Source organism: Diachasma alloeum, unplaced genomic scaffold, assembly GCF_001412515.2.
Source record: "Diachasma alloeum isolate Michigan unplaced genomic scaffold, Dall2.0 Dall_scaffold_00307, whole genome shotgun sequence".
NCBI classification, from domain to species: domain Eukaryota; kingdom Metazoa; phylum Arthropoda; class Insecta; order Hymenoptera; family Braconidae; genus Diachasma; species Diachasma alloeum.
Genome location: NW_021680446.1, coordinates 354,748 through 382,725, shown reverse-complemented (window position 1 = coordinate 382,725; position 27,978 = coordinate 354,748). Strand labels below are relative to the sequence as shown.

The 27,978-nt window shown below is 38.6% G+C and overlaps 2 protein-coding genes across 2 annotated transcripts; both read right to left on the bottom strand.

Moving 5' to 3' along the window:
- Nucleotides 1-23: 23 nt before the first annotated feature.
- On the bottom strand, nucleotides 24-4,082 carry LOC107039735 (ankyrin repeat and MYND domain-containing protein 2). Its single transcript, XM_015259499.1, has 3 exons — nucleotides 3,884-4,082; nucleotides 2,486-2,863; nucleotides 24-727 (listed from the first exon to the last, which is right to left on the bottom strand). Exons 1-3 carry the CDS (start codon nucleotides 4,079-4,081, stop codon nucleotides 62-64), a joined length of 1,242 nt encoding a protein of 413 aa, XP_015114985.1. The 5' UTR covers nucleotide 4,082; the 3' UTR covers nucleotides 24-61.
- A 705-nt stretch (nucleotides 4,083-4,787) lies between these two features.
- On the bottom strand, nucleotides 4,788-15,256 carry LOC107039723 (ARF GTPase-activating protein GIT1). The gene is made up of 9 exons (XM_015259484.1): nucleotides 15,026-15,256; nucleotides 14,148-14,281; nucleotides 12,587-13,017; nucleotides 12,213-12,475; nucleotides 10,095-10,292; nucleotides 9,298-9,446; nucleotides 8,346-8,693; nucleotides 6,747-6,980; nucleotides 4,788-5,997 (listed from the first exon to the last, which is right to left on the bottom strand). Exons 1-9 carry the CDS (start codon nucleotides 15,081-15,083, stop codon nucleotides 5,797-5,799), a joined length of 2,016 nt encoding a protein of 671 aa, XP_015114970.1. The 5' UTR covers nucleotides 15,084-15,256; the 3' UTR covers nucleotides 4,788-5,796.
- Between the last annotated feature and the right edge of the window lie 12,722 nt (nucleotides 15,257-27,978).

Genomic DNA, 27,978 nt, shown 5'->3' with positions numbered 1-27,978 from the left:
CCAAAAATAAACAAAAAACTCAATGAAACAAAAAAAATCACCATTTATTAAAAAACCAAAATTACTTAATACTCAAATTCTCAATTTCCTCTTTGATAGCGCTAGCCAATTGCGCCTTATCGGCATCTGACACCTTTCCCTTATCGCTTCCCGTGTTGGTGTCCTCCCTCGCGCATTCTTTTTTATGGAGGAACCAGTGGTAGCGTTGGCACTCCCTGTCGCAGTACTGCACAGCCCTGCATTTGCTGCACTTTTTCGTCGTCTTCTCCTCCCCGCAGGTGACGCAAATCTGTGACAAATCGGCGAAACCCCGTTGGCCATTAATGGCGGCCGACACTACGGAGACGGCCGACGGGGGGTCGCTACCGGCTAGAGTCGCTATCATCTGCCGGAAAATTGTGCTCTCCCTGAAGGGAAACTCCCGGACAATTTCCCGGAGGAGGGCCTCCTGGTACTCCGGCCTTAGGGCATCGTTCTTATTGCACTTGAGTAGTTGTTTTATGAAGAGCTCGACCAGGTCCGTTTGACTCTTTGTTGAGGGCTTGTCGGACGCCTCCGGGGCTTTATCTTTCTCAGCTTTTTCCTTTCGCGCTTCTTGGCGCTTTTTCAATTTTAGGAGCTCGTTTATTATGCAACTCAGGTAATGGTATTTGAACGCCATTATTTCGTTTGTGTCGGCACCGCGCGTCATCTCACGCTGGCGGAGAGATTCTAGGACTTTTTGCACCTGGGGACAGGCGAACAAATGAGGGGTTATCGTCCTGGGACGGAAAAGCAAGGTTTTTCGCCCGAGTTTCGGACAGTTGCTTTAAAAATGATGAAAAAATGGTGAAGTGAGAAAATTTGACTTTTGTTCTTTGTGGAGGACAAAAACGAATTTTGCGGGCAGGTGTGAGAAAATAGTGGATTATGTGCCTTGGGCGGAAAAGGATGGATTTCCGATGCTGATTTTTCGATCTGTGTTATACATGAGGCTTTTCATAGCGTGTGCATACTAGAATTCGTATTTTAGACTGCCTAGAGTTGGAGTAGAGAGTAAATTATGCTACTAGGACGAAAAAGTGGCATTTTTAACGGGTTTTCCAGCGATTGTTTTACAAATGACGGTTTCTATTATATCTGGGTGAGAAAGTTTGACTTTTGTTCTTTGCGGAGAGGTAAAAACGAATTTTGCGGACAGGTGTGAGAAAATAGTGGATTATGTGCCTAGGGCAGAAAAGGATGGATTTCCGATGCTGATTTTTCGACCTGCGTTACCCAGAAAACTTTTCTTAGCGTCTGTATACTGGAATTCGTGTTTTTGACTGCCTAGAATAGGAGTGAATAGTAAATTATGCTACCAGGACAAAAAAGTAGCATTTTTAACGGGTTTTCCAGCGATTGTTTTACAAATGACGGTTTCTATTATATCTGGGTGAGAAAGTTTGACTTTTGTTCTTTGCGGAGAGGTAAAAACGAATTTTGCGGACAGGTGTGAGAAAATAGTGGATTATGTGCCTAGGGCAGAAAAGGATGGATTTCCGATTCTGATTTTTCGACCTGCGTTACCCAGGAAACTTTTCATACCGTCTGTATACTATAATTCGTATTTTAGACTGCTTAAAATAGGAGTGAATAGTAAATTATGCTACTAGGACGAAAAAGTGGCATTTTTAACGAGTTTTCAAGCGATTGTTATACAAATGACGGTTTCAATTATATCTGGGTGAGAAAGTTGGACTTTTGCTCTTTGCGGAGAGATAATAGCCAATTTTGCGGACAGGTGTGAGAAAATAGTGGATTATGTGCCTAGGGCAGAAAAGGATGAATTTCCGATTCTGATTTTTCGAGCTGTATTACACATGAGGCTTTTCAGCGTCATGAGCTTAGTAAAACTCATCCGCACACACATCTGCACAGTAAAACTCGTGTTTGGACTGTAGACAGAAGGAGGAAATAGTAGATTATGCTACTAGGACGAAAAGGGGGCATTGTTTAACGGGTGCAAAAGGTGAAACAAATCATTGTTTCGAACAAATCTAAGTAAGAAAGTTTGACTGTTATTCTTTGTGAGATGAAGGGTAAATGCGAATTTTGCGGACAGGTATGCAAAAATAGTGGATTATGCGCTTAGGACGAAAAAGAACGATTTTTCCGCCTGGTTTTCTCAACCCCTTTTTAAACACGAATATTTTCATTACACCTGCACACCAAAGGTTGTGCTTTACGTTCCGTGAAAGGCGGGACGAAATGACACATTATGTCACTAGGCTAAAAAGTCGAGCATTTTCGACCTGATTACTCACCCCTTGCAATGAGTATTATATAGTTCATCATAAAAAGTGTGAGAACATGATCCATTGGGCGTGTAGATGTGAAAAAATGGGAGTTTATGCGACTAGGACGAAAAAGTGGGCATTTTTAACCGATTTTCTTTCGACCCGCAATGCAAACATCCTTCGCATGTCCTAAAATTGATAATTAACCATAATCGAATAATCATTACCTTGGGAAGATGATCCAACAGCCCTGTGCACTTTTGCAACGTAATGGCAACCCTCACCGGATGCACGTTGACCTGCATGATGAATCTGTGAAACGAATCGGCGAGATGGGGTGGTAGCATGGGCTCAGTCTGTAATCCCTGTGGTTTAACGTAGTAATCAATGTCAGCCTTTGGTATGTAATTATTGATTGTAGCAACGCAATTGTGATTGCCAACGAATGCTGCCATTTGTGCTGCTGTACGTCCCACTGAGTTTGTGGCATTGATTTTGGCACCGTGGGTCAGCAGGAGGTGGCACAGATCGGCGTTGCCACTCAGGGCGGCAAAGTGCAGGGCTTTGTAGTCGTGCTCGTGCTGACAGGCATTCACATCTGCGCCCTGGGGGGAATTATCGAATTGGAGACGATTTCATCGGTTCCGAGATTATGTTTTCACGTAAAAAATCCCCCGGAAATTTTTCCCTCGAAAAAATGTTTTCCGGAAAGTTCCTATGTCCTCTACAGAAAAAAACATGCCCCGTAAAAAATTCTCCGAAAATTTTTCCACCGAAAAAATTTTCCCCAGAAAACTTTCGGTCCTCTAGAAAAAAAAACTGTTAATTTTTTCTGGAAAATATGAAATAAGACACATATTCGTAATATCCATTATTTTCTTGAAGTCGACAATTTCTGAACATTATGAATAATTTACACACACCCTTTTGTCAAGATAGGATTCAATTCTTCAAATGGAACATCTACAGCCACACAAAATTACGAAAATTCCAACAAGTTAAATTATTAATTTTCAATATAATCAGCAGCATACGAAAAATTGAATGTGAATTTGAAATGTACATCAACATTGGTCGGTAAACAATGAATTGACTAAACAATCGCGAATGAAGAAAAAAAACAATTTTCGCCATTAATTTTTTCCTTTTTCTCCTTCTACGAGAAAAAAAAAGAAATTGAATTAGAATTTTCTGAAGAAAAAGTCTAAACAAAATCCCACGTGAAAAAAATTCCTAAGGAAAATTAATCTCAATGAGAACAATTCGCCGAGAAGAGACTGACGGGGAAAAAATTTCCAGGAATTTTTGAACGGGGAAAAATCTCCGATCAACGATTTCATCGGGTAGTCCATTTTACCCCGGTAGTTCCTGGATAATCTAAGAAGAGCGATTTTTATCGCGATTTTTGTTTTTTTTTTATTGCGAATGAACTGCGGGGGCAAAACGGGCTTGTGACCAGGGTTCGGAAACGGAAATTTTTCGGATTAGATGGTGGGGTCGAGAACGACCCCAAATTCAAATGGGGATAAGTTTTAGATTGGAAGGTTTTCGAGAAGGTGAGTTGGTTGGGTTCACTGAGGTAGTTTGGCAACAATTGATTATTGTTTTGTTGGTGTCGCTCTAACCTGATCCAACAACATCTGCGCTATTTCCTTGTTTCCCTTGTAGCAGGCGTGTTGCAATGGACTCATGCCATTCTCATCCACAAAGTCGATTTTTATTTTACTCGAGGCGAGTAGGGATTTCAATTCCCCGGCCTCGTTATTCGTTATTTTTGTGAATATTTCCTTTTGGACGTCTGTACACATTGTTGCGGGCGCCATATTTTCGGTCGACTGGGGGTTCCCGGCGGGGCCGTTCGGGGGCTGATGTCTTTATGGCGGGAAATGTGAAATGGGATCTTCACATTTTTATGGATGTAGCCAAAGGAAAAGTAGCTGCAGGGGCAGGGGGATTTTAAATAGTATTAATGAATTTAATCGTGCATTTATTATGAATATATCCTGCAGCTGTGATTCTCAGCTAAAATGTCACGTTGAAAATAATCTTGATGATTGTCTCCTTCATTCAGACATTTTCTCCCCATCAGTTGTCAGTCTAAATCTAGAGCTCATTTCCAATTCCAATTCTTTATTCAGGGCTTCAGGCAGGAGTCCCCATCGAAGCCACAAACCAATACAGAACATAAGACACAAACATATATACATATGTATGTAATCCCTAAGAGAACACTTAGATAATCTCACAACAGGAGCGTGAAGATCATGAAGTTCATTCATCAAGTAATTTCCCAAAAATAAATAAGCAAACAAAAACTCAATAATCACATTAATCATCGCTCGCCAACGTCAATAGAAAGTCTCTCAAATATATCTCACAGAAAGATCGTGCAGCATGATCATGCGGTATCACATGATATACGTGAAAATATCGCAATGACAATGATCAATAATTAACATCACCATCCAGCAATTCGTGGGAATAATCTCGCGAAATATCAGAGGAATGAAATGTTTCAATGCAGAATCATTAATTCTCAATAAATTTATTCGGTCTATGATGACATCAATCGCAAATACACAATTTATCTGATACAATTAACATTTGTTCGGTCATTACAAATAACAATGATTAGTGAAATACTAGGGTATTGTCGGAGAATTAAATAATTAATTATTATTAAGGGTTGAACGATTGCTTAATGAGTTAATCAGATGATATACACTGAGTCATAATTAAAAAGTTTTTTCATAAAAAATAGTTGATTGGAATTTCATATTTAATTAATTAAAATCGTTTTCCTCATCATTCTCCTAGGAAAATCGATAATTATTGCACTAGAGTCAATTCTAATGATTAAAAATTTCTTTTTCATTCGATCAAAATAGATGATTGTCGATTGCTAATGACAATGTGATGTTGGTAATCAATAGTTGAAGTATTTACATTCCTCAATTAATTAATTTACGCTATAAAAACTGATTATTTCAATTTTTTCATTAAAAAGAAAATTGAAAATGTTAATTTTTCGATTTTTATGAGATGAAAATTGAAAAATACGCCTACTCAGTCTTCATTCTATGTTAATACAAGGTAACAATAATGAGAGAATTGTTGATTAATTGATTTCTAATTGAATTTTAAAGCTTAAAGCATTTTTCGAAGTTTTTTCGAAGATTGGAATACTCTGGAGATTTAAAAAGGCGGATTTGGGGGTGAAAATTACCCCATCAGGTCGTTGAGAAAATCTCCGTCTCCAAATCCTGGTCATGAGCCCATTTTGCCCCGGGAGTTTTCAAGATACCGAAGAAATTGGATTTCATTTCGTGATTTTGTCTCGACGATAACTCGAGAGGTTGTGGGGCGAAATGGGTTTGTCACCAGGGTTTGGAGGCGGAAATTTTCCTGGCTAGATAATGGGGTCATTTTTGAGTCCAGTTTTTCAAAATTTGGTTTTGTAAAAAAATTCGGGAGCTGTTTTTCTGGGGAGAATGGGGCAGTTTTGGGGTGATGTTTTCTTTTGGGGGTATTTTTGAGTCTAGGATATCTGAAATTGGGTGACGAGGAGTTTGGTGGCTTTGGCAATGTCGTAGGCACATGATCGAACCTGCTGGAGGCACCTGTCCATGTGTCCAGGGTCACTGGTGCATCGTTGGAGACCAGCACACTCTGCCTGGAGTCTTCCAGTGTTTCCGTTTAGCTGCCTGAGGGCTGATCTGATGTTATCCTCAATTGGATTCTGTGAAAATACAATAATTAAAATAGAACTATTAATTAATAAATGGGAAAGCCGTACGGTAACTCAATAGAGAGTATTCCAGAGAACAATATGACCCCAATGACATTGAAATCGGATGAAAAGAGTGACTTAAAAAACGTTAATAGACTGAATAATTAGTAGTACTTAGACATCTCAACGAGTGACTGTTGATATTTATTAAATCGATGAATTTCAGTTGTGTTACATTCAGCTGGACTTTATGAATAACAGTCGAGTAGAATTTGTCGATTTGTTAATTATGATATTATCTCAAGAACTAGTGGTTTTAGGGGAAAATGTCAGAAGACATTTTTTGTAGAGAATTTTCTGATATTTAAAAAACATTTACTGACATTTTCTCCTAGAATCAATAATTACCGAGATAATTGCATACTTAAGTGGTAGTTTAAAACTGTTCAATCGACCTAAACATGAATACTTGTTTAATGTTTTTGAAGTTTTGTATTTAAAACATTCAAAACACTAGATTTTTGAGCATTTTCAATGCAACAAGTGTCGAATTCTACTCGGGAGTTATTAGAAAAAAATCCATAGAAAGAACATGAATTATTCACCCTTGAGGTAGTCACACATTTCATACAATTAGGACGCTATTGTCTTCATAAATCCACAAATAACGAATTTTGAGTATTTTCTAAAAAATTAATTGTTATTTTCATGTGAAAATGCAAGAATAAAAATAAATAAAAAATCAAAACGGAACTCACCTGAGGAAATATGGCAGTCAACTCAGCAACAGCCACTCTGACCCTCTCAGCACAAGGCACGAAAGCCTCCCTGTGCCCGGGGTCCTGCATCGCCATCCACAACTCCTGAATTCTCCTCGTGACCTGTTCCGTCCGCCTGGTGACCTCGTCACACGATGGCAAACTCGACGTTTGGTATGGCCAGAGGCTTTGGGTCGTGTTGGGTCGAGCCAGAGCGTCACTATGAGGTTTTGCCTTGAAGAAAATTGAATAAAATGAAATTTTTAAACAAACAAAAATAAAAATGATATTCATGGACTGTTCCCATCATTACTAATTTTCCTGAGACTTTTTCGGGCACTTGAATTTCTCTGACATTTTAAGAAATTGTTCCCACCAATTGCGAGATGATGATGTTCAATTTTCATCCCATAAAAATAGAAAAATTAAAATTTTCAATTTTCTTTTTAATGAAAAAATTGAAATAATTAGTTTTTATAATGTAAATTAATTAATTGAGGAATGTAAATATTTCAACTATTGATTAACAACATCACATTGCCATCAGAAATCGACAATCATCTATTTTGATCGAATGAAAAAGAAATTTTTAATCATTAGAATTGACTCTAGTGCAATAATTATCGATTTTCCTAGGAGAATGATGAGGAAAACGATTTTAATTAATTAAATGTAAAATTCCAATCATCTATTTTTTATGAAAAAGCAGTTTTTAATTATGACTCAGTGTATATCATCTGATTAACTCATTAAGCAATCATTCAACCCTTAATGATAATTAATTATTTAATTCTCCGACAATACCCTAGTATTTCATTAATCATTGTTATTTGTAATGACCGAACAAATGTTAATTGTATCAGATAAATTGTGTATTTGCGATTGATGTCATCATAGGCCGAATAAATTTATTGAGAATTAATGATTCTGCATTGAAACATTTCATTCCTCTGATATTTCGAGAGATTATTCCCACGAATTGCTGGATGATGATCTTAATTATTGATCATTGTCATTGCGATATTTTCACGTATATCATGTGATACCGCATGATCATGCTGCACGATCTTTCTGTGAGATATATTTGAGAGACTTTCTATTGACGTTGGCGAGCGATGATTAATGTGATTATTGAGTTTTTGTTTGCTTATTTATTTTTGGGAAATTACTTGATGAATGAACTTCATGATCTTCACGCTCCTGTTGTGAGATTATCTAAGTGTTCTCTTAGGGATTACATACATATGTATATATGTTTGTGTCTTATGTTCTGTATTGGTTTGTGGCTTCGATGGGGACTCCTGCCTGAAGCCCTGAATAAAGAATTGGAATTGGAAATGAGCTCTAGATTTAGACTGACAACTGATGGGAAGAAAATGTCTGAATGAAGGAGACAATCATCAAGATTATTTTCAACGTGACACTTTAGCTGAGAATCACAGCTGCAGGATATATTCATAATAAATGCACGACTAAATTCATTAATACTATTTAAAATCCCCCTGCTCCTGCAGCGACTTTTGCTTTGGATGCATCCATGAAAATGTGAAAATGGCTGTTGCTGTTAGTATTGTCACTGTCGAATGGACTTTCCATTACCTGACTCATGGAATTCCACGTTCCACTCTTCTTCAGGCCCTCTCGAGTCTCGTACATGGAGGCAGGTCTCTGCCCTCTGGAGAGGGTGCTCCTGAGGTCCCCCAGGGACTCCAGCACTGGCTCCTGCTCACCAGAGTGCCCATTCATCACGTCCTCAGGGAGGGCTTTCTTGTGGGACTGAATAGCTGTCTTCAACTCTCGATTCTCGCGGGTCAGGGCCTCGATGGTCCTCTTCATCTCCCTCATCTCCTCCTGGAGGGACTTTATCGTCGACTCGGAGGTGCTCAGTTGCTTCTTCAGAACTTCCACGATCGAGGGGAGGCCCTTGGAAGTCGGGGCCAGTGCCTTCTGTAAAAATTAAGAGAATTATTAGTAGAATTTCGTAAAATGAAGTCACAATTTTGTAAATTTCACAAGATAAAAATAATTAAAAACGATTGAATAATTTATTCATTGGAAAAAACACTGGAAAATCTTATTAAAAAGGTATTTACAACCTCCAAAAATCAGAACAAATGAAAAAAGTTGTTCTTCTCATAAAATCGGAAAAAAAATAATGGGAAATGATTTTTTTCAATTTTTAAAAGTCAGAAATCATCAAAAAATTCTGGTTTGGCTCCTGAAAAATTGGAAATGGGTTAGAGAAGCACGAATTACACACATCATGCGTGGAAAAATTAACAGGAGACATTTTGAGCAAGCATTCACTTGCCTAGAAGCAGAAGAACCAAGTGCTCAGACGTTTCCTCGTTTTTCGTTTTCCTACAAGTGCTGGCACCTTAATTACCACAACAGGCATAATAATCCTCAATTACCAATGATAAAACCACTCTAAGAAGACTAAGAAGGATAGAGTAATTCGTCTACATACGGCAAAAGCAATTGCATTCTCGTAACATTTTTTTTTTCAATTTAGGAATTTTTTAAAAATGGAAATAAATGATTGTTTTACCTCATTATCGACGCTTGATGAGTGGAGACTGGAGACGTCGGTTGTCACAGCTGCATAATCGTCGTCTGAGGCGACACTGTCGTACAGAGGCTCGTCGTCGGAGACCTGAGAGCCGTATTTCTCTTTTTTAAGGGCCAAAACTGCTGGATCTGAACGAAAAAAATTAATTTCAAATGTGTCTGGAGGTATTTTTTGGGGGAAATTCAAGAGGGGAAACTGAAATTTTGGATAATTAATGAAGATTCCTTGTTGAGATCGATTGAATGATTTCAAGACACTGGTTAATTATGCAATTATCTCGATAATTATTGACTTGACGAAAAAATGTCAAAGAACATTTTTTGCAGATCAGGGAATTCTCTACAAAAAATGCCGTCTGACATTTTCCCCTAAAACCACTAGTTCTTGAGATAATATCATAGTTAACAAATCGACAAATTCCACTCGACTGTTATTCATGAAGTTCAGTTGAATGTAACAACTGAAATTCATCGATTTAATAAATATCAACAGTCATTCATTGAGATGTCTAAATACTGCTAATTATTCAGTCTATTATCGTTTTTTAAGTCACTCCTTTCATCCGATTTCAATGTCATTGGGCTCATATTGTTCGTTGGAACATTCTGTATTGAGTTACCGTACGGATTTCCCATTTATTAACTTGTAGTGTTATTTTAATTGTTGTATTTTCACATGACAATACCAACCAACTTTTAAATAAATAGTCATAATTCATCATTAGTACATTTATTCGTTTTTTAGTGAAATTGAGAGTTGAATTGATGATTTATTACCTTGCAAGGGCGTCGTGTTGGAGATCATGTGTCTCCTGCCAGCCTCGGTCAGCAGGTCGATAATCAATATCGTGAACTCTTTGGGTGTGAACCTCGCCAGTTTCTGTCGCCCCTGATTCCTCGTGGACGACAAATGTGGATTCACCGGGAGGAAAGGCACTGTCGTCCGCTCTGGAAGACTCGCATGCGACAGCCAAACTACATTCCCAGAAAATCAATTAAAAATGAAATTTTCCAGGTGATCAAGAGGACAACATTCATGAAACGATGAATGAGATGGAATCTAGATGACTCTAAGTGACGAATGATAAATCTGCGAGTGAGCCCATTCTAAGCCTGGGGTCAATAGCAACCCCAATTGTGAGATCAGGTGATTTCCGACGTCAACGACTGGTCAGAACGACATTTTGCCCATTTCAAAATTAAAAAATACAAATAATAAGATGATTTGATAAATAATGGGTCTCATCACTTTGAGAATCTGCATTCTGCGGATAATTTCCCATCCCCTGTCGACGATAGATTATCCGATCAAAAAATCTGATCTGATGCTGATAATTTAGATAATACTTTGTTCATGTTTCGCTCGAGATTTGGAAGAGGCAGCATGAACATGTCGATATTTTGGATCTGCTTTCAACAACGGAACATTTGGCTCAAGGGCTGATCATTCGCGGGGAGACCGTGACATTTCAGGATGAGAATATCTCTCACAAAGTCAAGCTGAATGATAAATATTTCGTTCCAAGTTACAGGGTTGCTATCACATCGTCATTGTTATTCTATTTAAAAATTCATTTCTTGTATTTGAGTATTGAATAGCCGAAACGACAAACAAATAGCAATCTCGTTGAATCATTCATACAAATTTCTCGACCCAAAAATGTAGCTATTCAGTGCGAACAGCTATTTGGTCCTTGTTCAGCATCAAAAAAACATTTTTCGGGACCGAAATAGGTATGCGAGTGATGGAAATGAGATTTCTTGATTGCACAGAAAATGTCCATTTTTTGGAACAATCAAATCTACTTTTGCAAGATGGAAATAACGATTTGTTGGGTCAGTATGGGCTCCCGACCTGAGTTTGGAGGCGAGAATCTCCCTGACCAGATGATGGGGTGGTCCTCCACTCCATACTCTAGAAACATCGCTCAATCGCAGATGTAGACATCACAAAATTTACAAAGACGACGAATGACAGCTACACTATTTTCATTATCCATGAAGAAAAAAAATTTAAGACTTGTTTAGATAATTAGGTAGTTGTTGCTCACCTGTCCCTCTGTAGATGCAGTAAAGAATTCATGCGGATTATTAATTGAAAATAATATCGAACAACTAATAGTGTTAATATGGCCTATCGTGATATTCGGTATAATGAGATGACTATTTAATGATCAGTATCGAATAACATTGATTAACATCGAGTCAACGATTTTGGGAGACTAAACAACTGGTTCAACAGTTCTGCAAGGTCTAAATATCTCTACTGTTGAGGATATCAAAGTGTGGGAGGCTTGAAATTAAATAATTTTTATTAAAACTGCATTCCCAAAAATTTTACTTTTGGATTTTCTCAATTTCAAAATTTCAAAAGGTCTTCTAAACCCAATAATTTTGGAAATAATTGAAGAATTCAGTAGCGAAGTGGTAGAACGGTTTAAGTCGACTCAACTCTCCGTTGAGTTTTTGAGGAATATCTCGGAATCTAAGGGAGATACCCAAATTTTTGTAATCACCTTTTTCGTAGCTCTAAATTCGCCCTTCAAAAAAGGTTATAACAAAAATTTTGCAAACTGCCTTAGATTCCGAGATATTCATTGAAAACTGACGAATAGTAAACATCGACTTGACCTGTTTTACCGGTTCGCTGCTGAATTATTGAAGATTTGCGGAGTAGTTTGGCTGAGGAGTTTTAAGACACCAGTTAACCATGCAATCATCTCGTTAATTATTGATTCAATGAGAAAATTTCAAGACTTTTTTTTTTTAAATGAGGAAATTCTCAATAAAAAATGTCTCTCGACATGAACAAATTTTCCAAAAAAGCTTTTCCTCCCGTTGGATATCCTCAACCCACAGTCCCCCCTCACTCATAATCCCTCATATTTATCTCACCGGCTTCAGTCTCTCGCCTGTCGACCTCATCGTAAACGTCCATGGCCAGTTCCTCCAGCAGATTATTAGGAAGCAGTTGGAGTCGAGTTCTCGCCTCGAAAGCCAGCTCGTTCCTCTCCAGGTTCACCGACCACTCGGGGATGACGAGGTGCTCCTGGGCGCGATGGTCCGGCTTCCTCGAGCACACGAAGAACGTCAGTCTGTCCGTCACCTCGTACATGCACTCTACGAGCCTCTCTGACAGCTCCAGATGCCCTGACATCCTGACGAAGAATCCCAATATTTGTTTTTTTGGATTACGAAAGATAAAAAAAATCCAGATAACAATCGAAAGATAGTAAACCCGGGCCTTAATGCTCAAATTTTGGTTTTACCTCGCAATTTCCATAGGCGTGTGTCCATTAGAATCAACTAAACTTGGATTTCCCCCATTAGCAATGAGCAACTCCACCTGGAGTGTCTGTCCAGCTCTGGCAGCGACATGCAGTGGATTCGTTCCCTTCTCCTTGTAAAAATAATTGGGATTCGCTCCCTGCGCCAGTAACCTCAACGATGTCTCAAGATTTCCAGTTCTCACACTACTGTGGAGCTGCCTACTCAACTCCTCTTCGCTGCAGAATTCGTCTTTACTCGGTCTCAGGATAAACGTCAGCTGCTGGTGCTTGGCGCGGATGAAGTCAGCCTTCACCGGGTGCAGGGGATCTTTGGGCTGTGGCTTACGTCTATTTATTTTTGAATTGCTGGGGTCCATGAGGGAGTGCTCCCAGATACTGTTGGCACCGTTGTCATTCAGGGTGTGAACCATCTGATGAGGGAAACGTCGAAAATGGATTTCCAATTTTAAAAAAGGGGCATTAAAAAATTAATTTTAGAAGACTGGGGTTCGAAGTGACTTTAGCAGATAGTCGAGGGAATTTCTGTCTCCAAACCCTGGTCATGTATCCGTTTTGCCTCGTGCATTGACAAGATATCGGCAAATTTAAAACATTTTAAATGTCTTTGTTAACAGATATAACAATCAAGTGCATGGAGTAACGGTATCACAATGAGCTTGAACTTGAGACTAGTCAGTACAGCTTCAGCCCGGAGGCTATTACACGTATTTCAGATAAAGTTTGCGATTTTTTGTGGCGCTTAAAGTGTATGGGGAAAAAACCGAATATGTTGAGTAGGGAAAAATTTAAGAATGAAAGAAAAAACCCTATTTCATGAGGAGTTCATTTACGGCGTGTTGACCATCTTGAAATCCAGCAGGGGCTGAGTTTATTGATAATGTGATTTGGATGTGAATCAAGGTTTTGTGCAAATTTTTCAGTGAGACGAGATATGAATTCACTGATGTATTCGATATTTGAGATATCGTGGAGGTGTTGGATTGGGGTGCTGCGGTATTCGTTATTAATTACACGTAAAAATTTGTTTTGGGTAATTTGTAGTTTGGAGATGTGTGTCTGTCGCGTTGTGCCAGATTGGGGCGGCATAGGTCAAGATTGGTCTTATCAGAGCTTTATACAGCTTGAGTTTAATGTTTGTGGATGAAGCTTTTGATTTAAATAAATGAAAGAGGCTGCCCATAATGGCTTTAGCTTTTTGGTTTGTTTGGGCTATATGTTGAGTCCAGAGCAATTTTTTGTCTAACGTGAGACCTAGGTATTTCGCTGTGTTAGTAATGTTAATGAGGTTGTTAGAGAGGTAGAAGGATTTATGGTACATTTTTGAAGTCGAGAAGATGACACGCTCCGTCTTGAATTCGTTAACATTGATTTCGTCAAAATTGATTTTTCAATCCAAAAATGAAAATTGCTGATGACATCAGACAGGCTTGATATGTGGAAAGCTAAGCAGCGTTGAGTGTGGTTATCAAGTGGTTATCAGGTGTTGATCATAGAGACCCAAAAAGGTTCATTCAGAAAAAAAAATCGGCCAAGTCCTTACAGAATGTAAGAATGGGTTCCAGACGCTTTTGTGCAACGACTTTATATGTGACACATGTCGCCCGAGGCTCCGGTGTATGCTGCAGCACTCGTCGCATAATAAAATTGCACGGTTCACCGATGCCCATCCTGGCCCTGTCCAAGAAACAGAATGAGGGTAAAAAAAATTGTCAGAACCATGGGAGCAGTTTCTACGCCTCCCAATGACTTACTTCCTGTCTGCGATTTATTTATATACAATCTCAGGGAGCTCTGGGGAACCTAGTAATCACCTTACCCGCGGAAAACTCCAAATATAATATTTCAATTGTTAAATAATTATCAAAACCAAAAACCTGAGATTTATGAATTATTACGATTTTTTTTAAACTATTTTGAAAAATTGTTTCCTGGCACCATGATATGTGAATCGAGATTCATAAATAAATTTTTGATAATTTCAAATATAATATTTTAATTACTAAATTATTATCAAACCTCAAACCCGTGATTTACGAATTGTTACGAAATTTTTCTTTTCTATTTAAAAAAATTATTTCTTGACACCACATGGCCATAATGTCAACCGATGTGAATAAATAAATTGCAATCATGTTAAATAATTTTCTAAAGAATTATTGAAGAAAAATGCCAAGGTGTGCCTTCAATTTCTTGAATGAATTTTTGTTTAGTTGAGAAACAACCCCAAAATGTTTGAAAAAATTTCGAAAAATATTATTGAATGGTTTTGTATTTTTGGACGACACCAATTTGAAAAAAATGTTGATCAACCATTTAAAAAAAAATCAAGTGAAATTTTGATGTGAATCATTGCAAAAATCAAGTGAATCATGAAAGAAGATAGAGTGAATAAACGAAATTAATTTATTCTAATCTTACCAAGAGCTCCGCAATCAGCACAGAGGTCCGAAGTGGCTTTGTACTTGGGTTTAGCCATTCTGATTGACGAATTAAAACCTCGGAACGTTAACCTAACGTTTCCCTCAATATAGTTTCATTCTTCAGCGGTGACAAAATGAACAATTAACAAATAAACATGGATAAACCAAGCGCCATTGATTGCCAATTATTTTTAAGTCCACCCCAGGTATTTTTGACAGGTTAACGATGTGTGAGTGTGGGGGGGACAAAATGGCGGCTGGGAAGTAAATCGGATCGCCATCTGTTGCGGCAATGTAGAACCAAGATGGTATTTAAGAAAGGGGGGGCCCGTTCGTACTTCAGCAACTGTACTCTATTTAGGGTCCCTAGACAGGTCGCCAAGTTCCCTAGATTTTGGTAAAAATTTGAATTTAGAATAATTATTTGGGAGATTTATTGATGTTTTGAGACATCAAATTAAGAGATAATCATGTATTTGTACGTCGTTTAAATTGTCGAGATGTTTAAAGTATTCTTGAGGTGTTCCACGGGGAATTTCCCCGCAGCTGCATTTTTCTAGCCACGTGTTCTTTTCCCGAGTAAATTGTCGCCTCTCGCAGATTTTCGATTGTTATAAATCAGTCGAGACTTTTGGAAATATTGTCTCGATCTCTTCTACGGTTTAATATTGTTTGGGGCCTTTCTCAATTGTCATCGGGTAAATCCGTGTCCTGCCATTGAAATGTTGACCGTTATAAAAGGGAAAATTATAACGGAATACTTGGGTGCACTTTGCTACAGTTTTGCTCGTTATTTTACTTTCCCCAGTTAATCCGCGACCGTCATTTAGTTTATTGAACGTTTAATTATCCCTTTCGGGGGATATTTAATTATCCCGCTACAACCCCCGTTTCATTCCTTAATCTCTGTAATGAAAAAATAAAAACTGCGACAAAAGTGGCGGTGCTATGAAAAACCTAATGGTTTCTCGGCGCGGTGACTCCCGACAACTCGCCCGCTAATTAAAAAATCGTATCTCTGCGCCTAATTGATATTAAGGAATGAAAACAATGCTGTTCGATGGATTTTTCGAGCCGCTCTTTCATTTGAGCCCAAAAAAATTCATATCTTGTCTAACATATCTGCTACAAACTCTGGTGTTCAACTCTGGTTTTCAATTAAAACAACGAAATGGCAAAAAAAAATTAATTTAATTCATATTTTATAGGCTGTAGGAAGAGGAAAAACGCAATTCTGAGCCTTGCATCTGCCTACAGGTAGCTAAAATTTCCTCAGGAATCGAATGGAATAGGTTATAAGGCTCTAGCTCTCATAGTCTCCGAGATAGTCGCGAAAAACGAATTCGCAAAAAAAAAATAATTCAATTTATCTTGTATACGGTGTAGGAAGTGGAAAAACGCAGTTCTGAGCCGTCCATTTTCCTATAAGGCACCCAAATTCGGTTTTAAGGCTCTATCTCTCATAGTTTCCGAGATAGTCGCGAAAAACGAAAGTACCAAAAAAAATTAATATAATTAATCTTGTATAGGGTGTAGAAAGTAGAAAAACGCAATTCTAAGCCGTCTATCTTCCTCTAAGGCACCCAAATTCGGATTTAAGGCTCTATCTCTCGTAGTTTCCGAGATAATCGCGAAAAACGATATCGCCACAAAAAATTAATTTAATTTATCGTTTATAGGGTGTAGGAAGTGGAAAAATGCAATTCTGAGCCGTCGCTCTGCCTATAGAGAACCCAAATTTCCTCAGGAATGGAATGGAGTAGGTTTTAAGGCTCTAGCTCTCATAGTTCCCGAGATAATCGCGAAAAACGATATCGCCACAAAAAATTAATTTAATTTATCGTTTATAGGGTGTAGGAAGTGGAAAAATGCAATTCTGAGCCGTCGCTCTGCCTATAGAGAACCCAAATTTCCTCAGGAATGGAATGGAGTAGGTTTTAAGGCTCTAGCTCTCATAGTTCCCGAGATAATCGCGAAAAACGATATCGCCACAAAAAATTAATTTAATTTATCGTTTATAGGGTGTAGGAAGTGGAAAAATGCAATTCTGAGCCGTCGCTCTGCCTATAGAGAACCCAAATTTCCTCAGGAATGGAATGGAGTAGGTTTTAAGGCTCTAGCTCTCATAGTTCCCGAGATAATCGCGAAAAACGATATCGCCACAAAAAATTAATTTAATTTATCGTTTATAGGGTGTAGGAAGTGGAAAAATGCAATTCTGAGCCGTCGCTCTGCCTATAGAGAACCCAAATTTCCTCAGGAATGGAATGGAGTAGGTTTTAAGGCTCTAGCTCTCATAGTTCCCGAGATAATCGCGAAAAACGATATCGCCACAAAAAATTAATTTAATTTATCGTTTATAGGGTGTAGGAAGTGGAAAAATGCAATTCTGAGCCGTCGCTCTGCCTATAGAGAACCCAAATTTCCTCAGGAATGGAATGGAGTAGGTTTTAAGGCTCTAGCTCTCATAGTTCCCGAGATAATCGCGAAAAACGATATCGCCACAAAAAATTAATTTAATTTATCGTTTATAGGGTGTAGGAAGTGGAAAAATGCAATTCTGAGCCGTCGCTCTGCCTATAGAGAACCCAAATTTCCTCAGGAATGGAATGGAGTAGGTTTTAAGGCTCTAGCTCTCATAGTTCCCGAGATAATCGCGAAAAACGATATCGCCACAAAAAATTAATTTAATTTATCGTTTATAGGGTGTAGGAAGTGGAAAAATGCAATTCTGAGCCGTCGCTCTGCCTATAGAGAACCCAAATTTCCTCAGGAATGGAATGGAGTAGGTTTTAAGGCTCTAGCTCTCATAGTTCCCGAGATAATCGCGAAAAACGATATCGCCACAAAAAATTAATTTAATTTATCGTTTATAGGGTGTAGGAAGTGGAAAAATGCAATTCTGAGCCGTCGCTCTGCCTATAGAGAACCCAAATTTCCTCAGGAATGGAATGGAGTAGGTTTTAAGGCTCTAGCTCTCATAGTTCCCGAGATAATCGCGAAAAACGATATCGCCACAAAAAATTAATTTAATTTATCGTTTATAGGGTGTAGGAAGTGGAAAAATGCAATTCTGAGCCGTCGCTCTGCCTATAGAGAACCCAAATTTCCTCAGGAATGGAATGGAGTAGGTTTTAAGGCTCTAGCTCTCATAGTTCCCGAGATAATCGCGAAAAACGATATCGCCACAAAAAATTAATTTAATTTATCGTTTATAGGGTGTAGGAAGTGGAAAAATGCAATTCTGAGCCGTCGCTCTGCCTATAGAGAACCCAAATTTCCTCAGGAATGGAATGGAGTAGGTTTTAAGGCTCTAGCTCTCATAGTTCCCGAGATAATCGCGAAAAACGATATCGCCACAAAAAATTAATTTAATTTATCGTTTATAGGGTGTAGGAAGTGGAAAAATGCAATTCTGAGCCGTCGCTCTGCCTATAGAGAACCCAAATTTCCTCAGGAATGGAATGGAGTAGGTTTTAAGGCTCTAGCTCTCATAGTTCCCGAGATAATCGCGAAAAACGATATCGCCACAAAAAATTAATTTAATTTATCGTTTATAGGGTGTAGGAAGTGGAAAAATGCAATTCTGAGCCGTCGCTCTGCCTATAGAGAACCCAAATTTCCTCAGGAATGGAATGGAGTAGGTTTTAAGGCTCTAGCTCTCATAGTTCCCGAGATAATCGCGAAAAACGATATCGCCACAAAAAATTAATTTAATTTATCGTTTATAGGGTGTAGGAAGTGGAAAAATGCAATTCTGAGCCGTCGCTCTGCCTATAGAGAACCCAAATTTCCTCAGGAATGGAATGGAGTAGGTTTTAAGGCTCTAGCTCTCATAGTTCCCGAGATAATCGCGAAAAACGATATCGCCACAAAAAATTAATTTAATTTATCGTTTATAGGGTGTAGGAAGTGGAAAAATGCAATTCTGAGCCGTCGCTCTGCCTATAGAGAACCCAAATTTCCTCAGGAATGGAATGGAGTAGGTTTTAAGGCTCTAGCTCTCATAGTTCCCGAGATAATCGCGAAAAACGATATCGCCACAAAAAATTAATTTAATTTATCGTTTATAGGGTGTAGGAAGTGGAAAAATGCAATTCTGAGCCGTCGCTCTGCCTATAGAGAACCCAAATTTCCTCAGGAATGGAATGGAGTAGGTTTTAAGGCTCTAGCTCTCATAGTTCCCGAGATAATCGCGAAAAACGATATCGCCACAAAAAATTAATTTAATTTATCGTTTATAGGGTGTAGGAAGTGGAAAAATGCAATTCTGAGCCGTCGCTCTGCCTATAGAGAACCCAAATTTCCTCAGGAATGGAATGGAGTAGGTTTTAAGGCTCTAGCTCTCATAGTTCCCGAGATAATCGCGAAAAACGATATCGCCACAAAAAATTAATTTAATTTATCGTTTATAGGGTGTAGGAAGTGGAAAAATGCAATTCTGAGCCGTCGCTCTGCCTATAGAGAACCCAAATTTCCTCAGGAATGGAATGGAGTAGGTTTTAAGGCTCTAGCTCTCATAGTTCCCGAGATAATCGCGAAAAACGATATCGCCACAAAAAATTAATTTAATTTATCGTTTATAGGGTGTAGGAAGTGGAAAAATGCAATTCTGAGCCGTCGCTCTGCCTATAGAGAACCCAAATTTCCTCAGGAATGGAATGGAGTAGGTTTTAAGGCTCTAGCTCTCATAGTTCCCGAGATAATCGCGAAAAACGATATCGCCACAAAAAATTAATTTAATTTATCGTTTATAGGGTGTAGGAAGTGGAAAAATGCAATTCTGAGCCGTCGCTCTGCCTATAGAGAACCCAAATTTCCTCAGGAATGGAATGGAGTAGGTTTTAAGGCTCTAGCTCTCATAGTTCCCGAGATAATCGCGAAAAACGATATCGCCACAAAAAATTAATTTAATTTATCGTTTATAGGGTGTAGGAAGTGGAAAAATGCAATTCTGAGCCGTCGCTCTGCCTATAGAGAACCCAAATTTCCTCAGGAATGGAATGGAGTAGGTTTTAAGGCTCTAGCTCTCATAGTTCCCGAGATAATCGCGAAAAACGATATCGCCACAAAAAATTAATTTAATTTATCGTTTATAGGGTGTAGGAAGTGGAAAAATGCAATTCTGAGCCGTCGCTCTGCCTATAGAGAACCCAAATTTCCTCAGGAATGGAATGGAGTAGGTTTTAAGGCTCTAGCTCTCATAGTTCCCGAGATAATCGCGAAAAACGATATCGCCACAAAAAATTAATTTAATTTATCGTTTATAGGGTGTAGGAAGTGGAAAAATGCAATTCTGAGCCGTCGCTCTGCCTATAGAGAACCCAAATTTCCTCAGGAATGGAATGGAGTAGGTTTTAAGGCTCTAGCTCTCATAGTTCCCGAGATAATCGCGAAAAACGATATCGCCACAAAAAATTAATTTAATTTATCGTTTATAGGGTGTAGGAAGTGGAAAAATGCAATTCTGAGCCGTCTATCTTCCTCTAAGGCACCCAAATTCGGTTTTAAGGCTCTAGCTCTCATAGTTTCCGAGATAATCGCGGAAAATGAAATCGCGAAAAAAAATTAATTCAATTTATCTTGTATGGGGTGGAGGAAGTGGAAAAACCAAATTCTGACCCGACAATCTGCCTATAGGGAACCCAAATTTCCTCAGCAATCGAATGGAATAGGTTTTAAGGCTCTAGCTCTCATAGTTCCCGAGATAATCGCGAAAAATGAAATCGCGAAAAAAAATTAATTCAATTTATCTTGTATGGGGTGTAGGAAGTGGAAAAACCAAATTCTGACCCGACAATCTGCCTATAGGGAACCCAAATTTTCTCAGGAATCGAATGGAATAGGTTTTAAGGCTCTAGCTCTCATAGTTTCCGAGATAATCGCGAAAAACGAAATCGCCAAAAAAAATTAATTTAATTTATCTTGTATAGGGTGTAGGAAGTGGAAAAACGCAATTCTGAGCCGTCCATCTGTCTACAGGGAACCCAAATTTTCTCAGGAATCGAATGGAGTAGGTTATAAGGCTCTAGCTCTCATAGTTTCCGAGATAATCGCGAAAAACGAATTCGCAATAAAAAATTAATTTAATTTATCTTGTATAGGGTGTAGGAAGTGGAAAAACACAATTCTGAGCCTTCCATCTAGTTTCCGAGATAATCGCGAAAAACGAAATCGCCAAAAAAAATTAATTTAATTTATTTTGTATAGGGTATAGGAAGTGAAAAAACGCAATTCTGAGCCGTCCATCTGCCTATAGGGAACCCAAATTTCCTCAGGAATCGAATGGAATAGGTTATAAGGCTCTAGCTCTCATAGTTCCCGAGATAATCGCGAAAAACGAAATCGCCAAAAAAAATTAATTTAATTTATCTTGTATAGGGTGTAGGAAGTGGAAAAACACAATTCTGAGCCTTCCATCTAGTTTCCGAGATAATCGCGAAAAACGAACTCATTCCGGCGCAGGATTATGCTGATGTCCATACACTGAGTGAGTAAACATATGTTCATTTTACGTGTACAAGATATGATGATTTATTGAGACGGGCATCATTCCGTCTTTAACCATTACCGATTCTATTCTAGATATTCCCGCAGCTCTATTTCTTTCGCACACTTTCGGGCTCAAATTACCTGAGTAAGTACTAGACAACGATAATTAATTAGAAATAAAACTGCTTCGAGTGTCTCGTGCGTCACAGAAAATATTTCTTTACAGTTACATAAATTACGCAGTCATAGGAATGGCAACTGGTCATCAATTGGGCAGTGCTCTCGAGGCGCCGCGTAAGTTCAGAAAAATTCCGTCAAGTTCTATTACGTAATGTAATGTTTTACCCCTCCTCAATAGACAATGGTGACGAAGGTTTGAGCGACCTTCTACATCTAGGGACGTGGGATAACTCCAGTCATCAATATCTCTGCATCCAAGATCATTTCCGGAATTATGATAGCAGAAACGTAAATGCGGACGGAATCGAGTTTCACAAAGAATTTCCAGACATAATAGGTTTCCGAACATCATCGGAAGCTTACAAACGCCTCCTTCAAAATGAGAAAACCAATTCGGAGTTGAAGCTCCCCGGCTTTGAAAAATTTTCCGATGAGCAGATGTTTTTCATATCTTTCAGTCGGGTACGTTCTCATTGGAAATGGCTAATATCCTTTGTTAATGGTTTTGTTAATTGTCTTTCCAGGCGTGGTGTAGATTCAGCGCAAACGAATCTAGAAAAGACTGGTTCTCTTTGCACAGTCTTTCAGAGGCCCGAGTAAATAGTGCTCTCGCCAATACTCGGGAATTCGCAGCAGCTTTCCACTGTCGAGCGGAAAGCCCCATGAACTCCAGAAAAAAATGTAGTTTTTGGATGGAATCTCCATAATAGAACTGTGACATGCGCTATCTGTAATTATCTATAAATTTGAATAAAGAAATCGTATACCAAGCTAATCATATGGCTAGTGCTCGTAACCCCATGTGTATCAAATTCAACATGACAAAATTGACAGAAAATCTAGACCGTTTGCACGACAAGAATCTGTCTTTTATTACATTTACTGGAGTTGGTGCACGCTTCATGTGTTCCGTATTTGCGCAGTCCACCTCATCGTAGTTCTTCACACGTGGCATGAAGAGATTGAACCACAGTACGTGACACAAGATTAAGCCACACGTGATTTTCAGAATTTCGGGAAGTCTTCAGTTGTTGAACTATTTGATAATAGAAAAAGTCTATCGCGCATGATTTAATTTACATTTCACCAACGCATTATCAGATTGTATCAGCCAGGTGTCGATTCTCCATGCCTTTAATCAATTTTGGTCGCTCTTAATTATGAATATTCACGTTATCGAGGCATTAGCGCTCCGTCCAGGTGTCAAGGTCATGAAGTCGAGTAATTCCGTGATCATAGGAAAATTCCGTTGGGAGTTTATCACCAAAGTTTGAATCATTTCGGCATACTTAGAGGTGGGGAGCGCGGCCGACCCCTCCATACAGAATTGATTGACCGTCGATTCAGGAACCGACCGATGCAGATCGGTTTGAACCGGTCGGTCCTCGACCAATAATCCAACGATTATCGACATACTGAACCAGAAGGGGTATTCTCGAATCGGTGAGTCCCAATGAATCCGTTCCCTTCGTGGCGACTCCCACTTTCCGTAATTCACATCCAATCTCCTACCTCTGAAAACCAAGGGAACGCTCTAGTTGGTTGGACAGTACGTATTGGGACTCACCGACTGAAAAGTAGCCCTCGGGTCTGTGGGAAATGTTGATAATATATTACCCTCACCATCAAGTCAAGGTGGCACGTGAAGAGGGTCACGTACACAGAGAGAAATATTCAATAAAAATTACGTATCTTTTCCGTAATTCCGGAGCGAAATGTGGTTGTAGGGAATTTTACGGAACTGTCACGGAATTTTTCCGGCGCATTCCGTAATCTTTATCTGAATCTCTTGTGAAGAATTACGATACCGTCACTTGAATTTTCTGAGTCGATTCCGTAATCGGTGAGTGAAGTGAGAGTTCCGTAATTTTTACTGAAGATTTCTCTCCGTGTAGTCGCTGTTGCCGATGATGCAGATCTTTTGCCGAAATTTGTAAATTATTATTTATTACTTATTTATTTAATTGACTATTTTTTTTATTTAATTAATCATTTATTTTTATTTATTTTGGTCGACACAACGACCAACAGCCGAAGCCAATGATAGGTTCAAGAACGTATAAACAATTCTGGTAAATTAATTAACTAGGACAAAGAATTCGTTTTTAAATATTATTTCATTCATTATTTAGTTATTTTGTATAAATAATTATGTATTTATTGTGGAGAAGACGGGGCAAAGGCGTCATTAAAATGACAGTTCGCATAGATTTATTATTTTTTCAGACGTTCGTTGTTTATAGATAAATAATTGAAATTGTTTAAACTTTCGGAAACCTTATGATTTTTATGGCGAAGAATTGATTATTTATAGAGAATGATTGTTATTTTTAAAAATTGAAATTTTTTAATTATTTCGTCGATCTTCCTCCAAAAGTAACTTTTCTATTTTTTTTCAGATTTTTATAATGTTTTCTAACGCTTCAATATCGAGATTCAAATTCAGACCTGCAAAGTTTAACCCTCGATCACTCGCGCGCGGCCGCCAACCTTCTTCCGTCGCACGGTTAGCGCCGCGCCGCTGGGTTAAACTGAGCGCGTTGTTGCCACGTTGGCGCTTACCGCTACGCGCGCATTTCAAGTGTGGCAGTGAATTTTGCAACACTGTCGCTCGAGCAGTCGACAGGGACTCACTCGCACCGGGCGGCGCCGCTTTTCCGTCCGTTCGACCTTTCATTTTTTTTAGCTAAACAAATTTTCCGAGAAAAAAAAACGGACAACGCCAATGGTTAATAAAACGATTGAACTAAAAATGAAAAATAGCCAAAAAAAGCCTTGAAAAATAGCCAAAGTACTTGGCTATCCTTAAACTCGACGTTACTTCATTCACTTTAATATTGACAGAATTCCCACCCATTTTGATTCAGGATAATATTTGCCACGTTGGTGTCAACCTTGGCATCACCTAAGACATCTACACTGCCAGATCAAATGAGGACAGTTGAATTATTGCTCGAAGTTTCACCAGAGTTCACTGACATCGGCAAATGGTCGCTCAAGTCAGGAATATGTCGATCGGCAAATTGCCTTACCATAGCGTGGATGTACAAACTATCGCTCGACAAGGATGTCAACCCTTGTGACAATTTCTACGCATTCACTTGTGGCTCCTGGACGGGTGCAATCAACAATAATTCGGATTTTCCAAAATTAAAGCTAGCTGGAGCGGATTTCGTATCATCGCTCATGGACGACCGTCGTAGAGGTACAGTGCGCTCCCCCCTTCAACCACTAATATTCTCGATATCCACCCGGAAGCCAATGATAGCAAATAATATAACATCTCAAAAACTGCTGGTCCGATTACTATTTTTTCTTCCAAAATTTTCATCTTGTTTATTTACCATTTTGAATTTGCTACTGATAGCAGCATTCACTTATAAATTTATGATTTTTAAGCAATGCTGAGGATTCGGCCAAACGACACCGATATTCTTCCTGTTCAACAGGCGAGAAAGTTCTATCAATCTTGCATGAACACTGGTTAGTACTACATCAAATTTACTGATTGAACTTTGACAAATTGAATCGTTCATTTTTGTCCATCACATTGTAGAGTATCGGCAAAAGATAGGAATCAAACCGATCGCATCAATTCTCGAGCGAATTGGCGGCTGGCCAATGGCTATGAACGTAAATGACTGGAACGAAATGGCGCGATCACGGCAGGATGTTGACGAATATTTCATGAGTTTAGGTGGCGATTACGCATTTTATGCCCTAAGTCCTATAACGGCGTCGTGGGAGCCTGGCGATAATATGTTAATAGGAGTAAGCATTTTCGCATATTTGAAAATCATTTAAATGAATGACGTTTCAAAAATTTAACAGAAAAACCTAGCGCATTCGCTAGTCAATTTTATTCGATTTCTAATGAAAATTACAGTTTTTCACCGATTCAATTGAACTGCTGAGCGGCTCTCCTGCGCTTTTTCAAATAGAACTGTTCAATAGATATGATTTTATAGAAAAAAAACGGACGGATTTTTTTTACAGTGGATACCGCCCAACTTTAGTTACAATTTAACAGAATTGAAGATGACAAGGGAAAAATACCGATCAATTCTTCGACCTATTCTTGAAAAATTCATAGATTATAATGGAGCTAATGTTTCTGCTGCACAGTTAGATGAGGATATTGATGATCTCTTCATCTTCGAAAAGAAACTTCAAGAGGTAATTCTTTTCGGGAAGCGATGATGTTTCATTTTATTTGACAATTTAAATTTTACAGGCGAAGAATCAGGAAGCTTCTCCTCATCCAATCACACTTGTGAAGCGTCTTCTTGCATTCCAAACTGATCTGCAAGTGATACGGCGCCTAGACAATGATGATCTTACTATAGAATTCCAGGTAAAATTCGTTCGTTCCTCAATTCCTTCTTCAATCATTCTTTAAATAGAACTCATCGTGATTTGAAAATTCTAAGTCTTCTGTTCTTTCTTCTTTGAAAAAATTTCAGATTGATGTTGCGAGAGCTATACGAAGCTACTTAGACGATGAAAGCATTAGTGTACACGATAGAGTGCCTCTGACAATGCACAAACACTACTTTTCTTCATTGATAAACATATGGGAAAGCACCCGTAAACGAACCATAAGTAATTCATTACAATATAGTCTCCTTATCAGTCGTACTCCCTATGATTTCAGTAGGGGAATTTGTCTTCCCCTACCACTGGCGCCGTCAACGTGTAGTGGTGACTGCGCGCGCCCGTCTACGCGACAGGAATGCGCAGTCCCACTACAGAAAAAGTGAAACGGGCAAATTCCACTCTATCTTTTTGTCTCTCTGTTTCTCCCTTCTCAAGTCACGCCCTCCACGGAAGAGTGGGGGGTTCCAGAACGTTGCAGTACCCAGAATTTTCAGCCCCGAAGCCGAAATCATGGGGAGAATGTAGTGTATAGTCAATCCATTTTTACTTCCACGTAAAACACAATTTTGGTAATTGTTGCAGTAAATTACATTCACTGGAACTTTGTTCGTCAATTTTTGAAGTATACCAGCGACGACATGTTATTAAAAATCTCTGAGTTTCAACCGGAAGCACCAAGCGAAGTGAAGTAAGACTACTCAATTGTAAATATGAAAACAAAATGGAAGATATACTCATCTTTTCGTAATTTCTAGTTACAAAACATGCTTCCAACAGACGCAAATGATTCATGCAGAGGCATATTGGTCTGCCAAAAATTTCTTTTGGACAGATACTCAGAAAGCTGTGAATATCTACTCCATAATACCTCAGATTTTACGACTGCGAAGTGTCAATAAAATGTTTCGTATTTTCCAGGCTCAAAGGGTTATAGAAAATGTGAGACAAGAAGTGAAAAATCAAATTAGCAATTCGAATTGGCTGAACAGTTATGAGAAAAGAGTGTTACATGACAGAGCCCATTGGTTGAAAATTGTAACTGGAATCAAAGATTGGCATAGGGATCGCACGGCCATTGAACAGTATTACAAAGGGGTATGGAAACTATTTACAAAGATTAACCCAGAAGAAATTTTATCTAGAAAAAAAATGACATTCATTGATTTGCGCAGCTAACGATTAGTGATTCGGACTTTATGTCTAATATTTTGAACTTCCGGAAACACCAAAGGAAACGCGACACCCGCGTCAGTTTAGACTTCGAAAAACCGACCAAGTAATAATCAAGTTGATCATGATAACTGGGAAAATAACTTTTGCTTTTCATCATAATAATTCTCTTTCTAGATGGGGGATATCACCACTGCATGGAAAGGTCGAATTCATTCCAGCCCAGAGTTATGGTGATGTCCATATAATGAGTGAGTAAACATATGCCAAAAGACGCAGTAGCGTCTTGCGCCACGTGCCGGTTCAAACGTTCCGCCAGCGCAAGGCTACTGCGTATTTATACATCTACTATCCGCTCCATTTCAAGAATATTTTTTTTTGTCAATTTCACATACCAATTTTTGTTCTTCATCATTTTCGGTCACCATTCTCTGTTACGTAAAAATGTCATTGGCTCAATCCATTCGTCGCTATTTGGTAAAATAATTCAGTAGCGAAGTGAGGAGACAAGTCAATTTAGATTCGGAAATATTCCTCATAGATATCATCTTCAAATTGCATATTTGGACTTTTCTGTCTATATTTAGTTATTCTAACACAAAAAAGAATCGAAAACTCAAATTTGAGCGATTGCAGTGCTTTCATCAATTAACGCTAAAATATTGATGGTTGTTCTGCCGTCATCGTGGGGAAGATTGGGACACTGATCTTTTCACATCAAATGTTATGGAA

Excerpts from the sequence above, each read along its gene's own strand:
- LOC107039723 (XM_015259484.1), bottom strand. The coding sequence starts at position 15,083 with ATGGCTAAACCCAAGTACAAAGCCACTTCGGACCTCTGTGCTGATTGC. Across the intron at positions 6,981-8,345 it reads CGTGGAATTCCATGAGTCAG|GCAAAACCTCATAGTGACGC; the intron begins GTAATGGAAAGT and ends ATTTTCTTCAAG. Across the intron at positions 5,998-6,746 it reads TGACTGCCATATTTCCTCAG|AATCCAATTGAGGATAACAT; the intron begins GTGAGTTCCGTT and ends GTATTTTCACAG.
- LOC107039735 (XM_015259499.1), bottom strand. The coding sequence starts at position 4,081 with ATGGCGCCCGCAACAATGTGTACAGACGTCCAAAAGGAAATATTCACA. Across the intron at positions 2,864-3,883 it reads CGCAGATGTTGTTGGATCAG|GGCGCAGATGTGAATGCCTG; the intron begins GTTAGAGCGACA and ends AATTCCCCCCAG. Across the intron at positions 728-2,485 it reads TGTTGGATCATCTTCCCAAG|GTGCAAAAAGTCCTAGAATC; the intron begins GTAATGATTATT and ends GCCTGTCCCCAG.